Raw genomic sequence first — 7,897 nt, forward strand, 5'->3', positions numbered from 1 at the left:
TTCCACGTGCACCAAGTACCACTGGGACAGCTGTGAGCACATCGACATGATGGTTCGAATCCTGCTTGTACCTTACATCAAGACCATCCAGCACAAACACTCAAGCTGGGCCCCAGAGCAGCAGCTTCAAGGTTCAAAACTTGTTTTAGTTTTTTCTTTCTTTGTGTGCATGCCTATCTTTCTGGCTTCTATTTGTGCTTGTTGTTGTTCAGGTATTTTTCCCCCTTAAATTTTTCGAGTGATTTCGTTCATTTTTCTCTTTGTTGGTTGTTGTTTATGTTGTCGTCCTTGTTGTCCTTCATGTATTCTAGCCTTCCTACTTCCTTTATTGCTAATGAATTTTACTAGGGGTGGGGGGGGGGTGGGGGTGGGGGGTGGGGGTGGGGGGTGGATACTTATTCCTTCTTTTATTTTTGTCTTCAATGTTGTTTAATCATTTTAATTTTACTCTTTAGATAGGTGATGAGGGGAAGCAAATATGTGTGCATGATGTTATCCTGTCTGTTTTTGTATCCTATCTTCCTACGGCCTTCTCTCTATCTTGTTCTATCATTCTCTGTCTCTGTCTTCATTTCAATCTCTCTCTCTCTCTCTCTCTCTCTCTCTCTCTCTCTCTCTCTCTCTCTCTCTCTCTCTCTCTCTCTCTCTCTCTCTCTCTCTCTCTCTCTCTCTCTCTCTCTCTCTCTCTCTGAAACTATTCTTTAGAAGGGAGAGAACCAAAACCCATAGACCATTTGGCAATAGCTTGCTCATCTCACATGGTTGTTTCCCTTTTGCCACAGAAAAAAATGTCTATTTTCCGTTATTGATCTCAGCCCGTTCGTTGGACAACATAAATATTTTTAAATGTAAAACGGATATCCATTCACTTCAGTTTCTTATTTTTTATTTGTTAGTTGTTGTTGTTGTTGTTGTTGTTGTTGTTGTTGTTTTGTTGTTGTTGTTGTTCATTTTATTTATTTGGTGCTTGCGTTGACTTTGTAATTGCTATTGCACTATTTGTCCTGAAAACACAAAAGTAAAACTGACAGAGCGTTAATCTGCATGTAATACGTCGAGCACGGTATTGACTAGCCTCAACTTTGCCTCGGTGTCAGGACTGATGTTCCCCTATAAATGTAGTCGTTTATAACTGTTTCACAGGTTACAGACTTCCCCCGAAAACGGAGTATTGAAGCCTAAATGGCAGGGGAAAGTATTGCCATACACATCAAAACCCGCTCGTGCGGAAACATGACAGCAGAAAAATAAAGAAGAAGAATGCAGACTAAAGTTTGTACATCCATTGCTCAGGATAGAGAAATGATGTATAAAGCATTATTGTCATCATAAAGAACTCCGCTGCATTACTCGTTTGTGTAAATTTAGTACAGTAACTGATGTATTTTTTTTGTAATTTTGAAGAATTGTGTCCCAAATCCAAGGAAATTCGAGTCAGACGGAGAAAACGGTTAACTGTGACAGTGTGCTGACAATTAGGCAAGTTGGCGTTGAAAAGCGATGATTTCTACTTTGAAATTCGATTCAAGGTCATTCCGTAAACCTTAAAATCATGTCCAACACTTATAACGGGCATAACAACCTGAAAGACAGTTCACCGTGAGAATAAATGTGGGTTTCTTTTTCTTACATGTTACCGTATTTTATTTCTCTTTTTAAAAGGTGCGGTTTCAGCTTACAACGCGGGAACCGGCAATGTCGCTACCTTCTCGGGAATGGACCTCGGCACCACCGGAAATGACTACAGCAATGACGTCATGGCGCGTGCGCAGTATCTTGTCAGCCATTACCATTGGTAAAGGTCGACTAACTTGAAGTGCTTGTCAAAAGAGGCCAGGAGCTGAAGTAATAAGACTGTCAAGTTTCACGGAATTGTATGAATAAAGGTCACACTTAATGTTGACGTGAAGATCGGTCAATGTAATGCCATAAACTGATAGAGAGGGAGAACGGGAGAGGGGGGAGGCCGTGTGTGTGTGTGGGGCAAGGTTGTGGAAGTTGTAAAAGAGGGAGACAGGGAAAGAGGGCTGAGGAGAAATTAGGAGTTTGCCTGTCACTCTGTCTGTCTGTCTGTCCGTCCGATGGTCTGTCTGTCTGTCTGTCTGTCTGTCCGTCCGTCCGTCCGTCCGATGGTCTGTCTGTCTGTCTGTCCGTCCGATGGTCTGTCTGTCTGTCTGTCTGTCCGTCCGATGGTCTGTCTGTCTCTGTCTGTCCGTCCGATGGTCTGTCTGTCTGTCTCTCTGTCCGTTCAGTCGCTTCTGAGAGCATCAGACTGGGGCAACACTTAGCAACAAAGACAATTTAACAACACGAAGGAGAAGCAAGGGAGGTAAGAACGTTCCTGGAAAAGAAGGAGAAAAATTACACAGATGAATTGCCTCCCTTCACACATATCAACCGTCTGAAAGTTTCGTCTAGACAGCGGATTTACTTTTTCTCGGTAGACAATTTTAAAGGATTTAAATTTAAAGTGTCCCTGTCTCTGTTCACCTAAATATAATATAAAACATTCGAGATCAACCATTTTCCAGAAGAGAGATATAGAGAATACTAGGGGAAGAGCTCCTAATATGGACCACTTTTTGTTTCATGCTGATAACTAGCTTGTTTTCTTGCGAAGTAGTTTCATTTGTGTTTGGTAGTCCTTCTCTCTTAGGTCAACCGTTAGGCCTATTTAGAGTGAAATAGCTTTGATAGATATTCAGCAAAAATTAAATACAGAAAAAATCACAAAGGGTCCATATTAGGAGCCTGTGCGCCTAATATGGACCAGTAAAGCGGCCTTCACGAATCACTGTAAAAAGCCCCCTATACTTCAAAATAACATGATACAACTTAGTGTGCAAGTCAGACTAGTTAAAATATGCTTTAGATTTATCTGTTTCAGGTTGATGAGAGCATTATTTGAAGCACACCAGGAAAGTAAAGAAGCTTATCAAAAACAGAGTGAAAAAAAGTGAAATTATCAACTTCCACGAAAAGAAAACTATTTGTTATATTTCTTTTAAATCTCGAGGGCGAGTTATAGGTTATTTCCAGTAAGCTTCTTAATGAATTAATGAAAATAGCCATTAGCTTTTATTTTCTTCGATTTGTTGAAGGTGGTCCATATTAGGGGACTCACACATACTTTGAGATCTTGCTATTATTTTGTGTTTGCAGGAGAAACTCAGGGTCAAGACTGCTAAATTGTAACAAATACGGTCTTAGCTGTCATATATAGCAATTTGTGTGTGATAAAAGCGTTGGCTGTGGACAGAAACGAGTTCGTTCTAGGCGGCAAATTTAGAGTGAACCATGCCAAAAGTGAAAAAAAGCGAAAAAGCCTAACGGTTTTGAGGTTTGTGTTTCTGCAACTGTTTTGACATGTGCAAGTTGTCCAGAGAGGGTAAATACAGCCAATGAAATTGTTTTGAGCGCTCTAGCGCCGTTAGTTTGTCAGAACAGGAGGTGGTCCATATTAGGAGCCGGTCCATATTAGGAGCCCTTCCCCTACATGGCTTGCTGTGTCGTACCAGATTTACACGAGTTGTTTTTTTAAATATTGAACTGCGAGCGAAAGCAACGAGTGTAAATCTGCTACGAAACAGCAAGCCATGTAGTATTCTGTTTATCATACATACTGTACTTACGTGTATTTTACCGAAAATGTCCTGCAGTCGAGGCAGCTAAATTGAAGACGCATGTTTTGGAACCTCGATCTTTTCTAAAGCCTCGTGCAATCTATTACGTCAAAGCAAAGAAACGTCACTCTGAAAGTGTGGCGTGACGTGTTAGTTCCAAAGATTCATGGAGCGTAATTAGCGAGCGAATTTTTTTTTCTATAATGACGTTTGTCTCGGTGACTTTGGCACCATAAGCAGTGGAAAAACAGGTCCCTGCCAGACTTGCTTGACATGACCTCATTTACATGATATACACACGTGTGATTTGAACGATTATTATCTCACGGGTGTCTCTCTCACGTATGTAGGATAACATTTTGTTTTAAATTCTCTTGTTTTATTTCCGTGAAAGGTTGTATCGTTTGTCTGACAGTGCTTTCCCTTGCTCCTTTATTTATATGATAAAAATCCCACCAATCTACCAAATAGCAAAGATTTGTTTTAGTAATAGCGTTAGAGATTGAAACAAAATTAATGTTCAAATGTATATGATTAAAAAGTACGTAATGATTTTTTGAAAGTTCACTCAAATTAACACACACAAAAATCCTCCGACAATCTAACCCCAAGGAAAATATTAACATGAATGATGCTTTACGCAAGCGGAAGGTCAGAAGTCATGATACTTGATTGAAAAGAAACACACACAACACACACACACACACACACACACACACACACGCACACACACACACACACACACACACACACTAACACACACACACACACACTACACACACACACACACACACACACACACACACACACACACACACACACACACACACACACACACTGCAAAACTAAGCGATTTCTGGTCACGAACCACTGTGGAAACTCGGTACAGTGAACACAGAAATTATACAAGTACAGGGTGACACAAAAACAAACGGTCATGTGGTGGTGTCCTTGATGATATTGGTCGTCCAGAGTGTGATTGTCTGTTAGTGTCTTTACCATTGAGGTTACGCACAGTCCCATGGGTTCTGAACTTGTTGACCCATCTGTAGATCATTGAGTGGACAGGAAATTCACGACATCCGAACCGTTCTTTGAATTGCAATTGAGCTGCATGGATTGACTTCAGCCAAAAATATGCCTCAACTATAAATGTCTTTTCCTCCGTAGTCCATGCCATCAAATTTGGTACACTCATAGAACATTGGTTCCACTTGGTAAATCTGAAAAATTAAAAGAATTGATTAATTATTTCAAAAGTTATTCAAGTTTTGGTGATGACCGGTGTTTTTTTTTGCCCCCTGATCCAAGTGTGCCTGCAGAGCCGGGGAGCTCATATAGAGCACATTTTTGTGCGCCAGTGAAACAAAGAGTTTTTGTAGTACAGACTTGACACTTTGGGGATGTCTGCTACATAGGCTTGACCTAGTGTGGCTGAAGTTTTGTGTTGATCTAAATACAATTTCTGAAGTTATTCGACTTTTGGTGATGACCGGTTTTTTGTGTCACCCTGTACTTTTCTGTTCCCACAATGCTGCCAGCGAAGGCGATTTCCGGCAAAAACTCTTCTTTCTTTCTTTTCAAATATCTGTTTACAGCTGAAAGATTCCCCCGAAGTGAAAATAACTGGGAGAACAACTTTCAACCTTTAAAGCAAAATAAAACATAACTGTTTCGTCTGAGCTTTTTTCTCTTCTCTTCATACTTTCCTAAAGATTGCAATAAGATAAGAAGACCAATAAAAGGTCATCTACTGCTTTTGTACCATCGGATTCGAACCAAGCTACAAAACGGTAGCTGTAAAGAGTGTGACGTGTGCCCGTTCGGTTGAGTTAAATTTAATGGAATAACTGCTGATGACGAAATGTGATTTTACCAGATGTGTGTCAAGAAAAGAACATGATAATTTGTTGTTCTGATTTATAAGTGTCCAAACTATCTCCTGTTGAAATCCTTTCTAGTACAGATCTTCTTCTTCTTCTTCTTCTTCTTCTTTGTTCATGGGCTTCGACTCCCACGTTCACTCATGTTTTTAGCACGAGTGGATTTTTACGTGTATGACCGTTTTTACCCCGCCATTCAGGCAGCATACGCCGATTTCGGGGGAGGCATGTTGGGTATTTTCGTGTTTCTATAACCCACCGAACTCTGACATGGATTACAGGAACTTTTCCGTGCGCACTTGGTCTTGTGCTTGCGTGTACACACGAAGGGGGTTAAGTCACTAGCAGGTCTGCACATAAGTTGACCTGGAAGATCGGAAAAATCTCCACTCTTAACCCACCAGGCGGCAGCGACCGGGATTCGAACTCACGACCTCCCGATTAGGAGGCCGACGTCTTACCACCACGCCACTGCGCCCGTCTAGTACAGATCGATCACATCTGAAAGTTCTTCCAGAGGTCGGCCACAGAGCATGACAAATAAAAAAATCTGGTTGTCCTTCGTCTCCAAGTCCATGAGGTAATTCCTTGTCATCTGTCCATGGGCTAAATTAATCAGAGACCAGATTACTTTCTGTCCACAAATGTGGGGTTGTTGGTTGGTTTTTGTTTTGCTTTTATCTTTTCGTTTTTATTGTAATAATAGTATACGAATAAGAAATACAAATAAAAACAGGCCATTTTTTTTCTCCTGGGTCCGTACGGGCAAAAGAGACCTGATCGAACCTGGTCAACGAAGTCGTAAAACATAACTACATGGTCATTTATTGTTCTGAAACACGAGGCCAAAATGTCGCATATAGCCCGTACTGTGAGCCTCTTTCGCCATAATTAGAAGTTCTGTCCCAGATCGACAGTGAAAAAAAATCAGAACAATGGTCGTCTATTGTGCCCAAGTCCTAATGCTACTGTCTGATCCCTGGTGCCACTGCATCGCTCAGTTGTTGTTGCTTGTACAGACCGTTTCTGGTCACCAGAGTTTACGAGCCACGGCTGCTGCTTGCTGAAAGCCGTTCTCCTACCACCCACAAAACTGCCCCCACCCCTCCCCCCCCCCCCCCCCCCCCCCCACCACCACCACCACCTAATAGAGTAAAAGTCAAAATTCTGGTGCCAAGAAGAACCCGTTTCTGGTCAGAAGTTTGTTTCACTGCTGTAGCGTTTGTATAAAAAATTCACGAACAAATCAAAATAATGTCGCCACCTGGATCATACGGACAAGAAGAAAACCCCGGTCATATCTGGTCGATATCCGTCACAGTATCTATGAAACAAATAATTACAAATTAAAAAAGACGAACGACGAAACCAACCGAGGAGTGCTCAAGTCAAAATCCCTGGATCATCAAGTCTTGAGATCGATCAACGCAAAACCAAGCCGCTCTAGGCGAGAACATTTTCTCTCTACACGTCATCTCTTTCATAAAGAGGAGGTGTATAATAAAAAAAAAATTAAAAAATGGTCATCTATCACCACTAGGACCGTACGGACATAAGAAACCCAGCCATTTCTAATCGCGACTCGCCACGGTGTATTTAAAAATGTGTGACCCTCCACCACGGGATGAGTCGCATGTCACCTCGCGCGGTTCTGCGCCAGGCTTAAATATAAGTCCGGGAGATGTCTGGTAACAGTGTGACGGTCACCTTAGTCACAGGCTTATAACTCGAAAAGTTTTCGCTCTTTTCTAAAACGGTTTTCACCACTGGATAGAGCATAAAAAAACTCTGTAAGAAAATGTAAAAAATATGAAAATCATGCAAAGGTGACATGCGACTCATTCCGTGGTGGAGGGTCACATTTAAGAACATGATCCTTTATTTGTCGGAACTACGAGACCAACCGAATAGTGTAGAAATCAAATCCTCGGGTCATCGGAGATTTAGACCATCGGGGCAAAACTGAAGCCGTTTCCGGTCACAAAATATACTTGCTGCAGCAGCTTTTGTGGGAAACAGTATAAGCAAAAAAATCAGAAACTTAGTCATCTGTCACCACTTGGACCATACGGAAGAGTCGTAATGGTCAATCCACACTGCTGATGCCACTGCATCCCTTACTTTTTGAAGCGTGCGAAGGTCGTTTGTGATCACAAGATTTTACTAGTCCCGGCTGCTGCTTGGTGAACGCTCTCCCCACACCAACTCAGTTTCAAGCCTAAGACCAGTCGAACACTACAAAATTAAAATCCTTGTGCCCTCTGAGCTTCAGACCATTGGGGCCCCAAAACAAAGCCGTTTCCGGTCGGAAAATGTTACTCACTGCAGCATATTTTATACATGTGAAAGAAAAGTGCACAGAAAAATCAAAATCATGTATTGGTGTTCACG

General features: G+C 41.7%; 1 protein-coding gene across 1 annotated transcript in view; it reads left to right on the top strand.

Annotated features, from left to right (window-relative positions):
- Positions 1-1,913, top strand: part of LOC138958430 (glycine, glutamate and proline-rich protein-like) — a 6,896-nt gene extending 4,983 nt beyond the window's left edge. The window contains exons 6-7 of the mRNA XM_070329581.1: positions 1-131; positions 1,663-1,913. The exon at positions 1-131 is cut by the window's left edge and continues 26 nt beyond it. Coding sequence (XP_070185682.1) covers positions 1-131; positions 1,663-1,799 — 268 coding nt within the window. The 3' untranslated portion in view covers positions 1,800-1,913. The remainder of the gene's footprint in view (positions 132-1,662) is intronic.
- Positions 1,914-7,897: the final 5,984 nt, after the last annotated feature.

Source organism: Littorina saxatilis, linkage group LG1 (assembly GCF_037325665.1).
Source record: "Littorina saxatilis isolate snail1 linkage group LG1, US_GU_Lsax_2.0, whole genome shotgun sequence".
Classification (NCBI taxonomy): Eukaryota; Metazoa; Mollusca; class Gastropoda; order Littorinimorpha; family Littorinidae; genus Littorina; species Littorina saxatilis.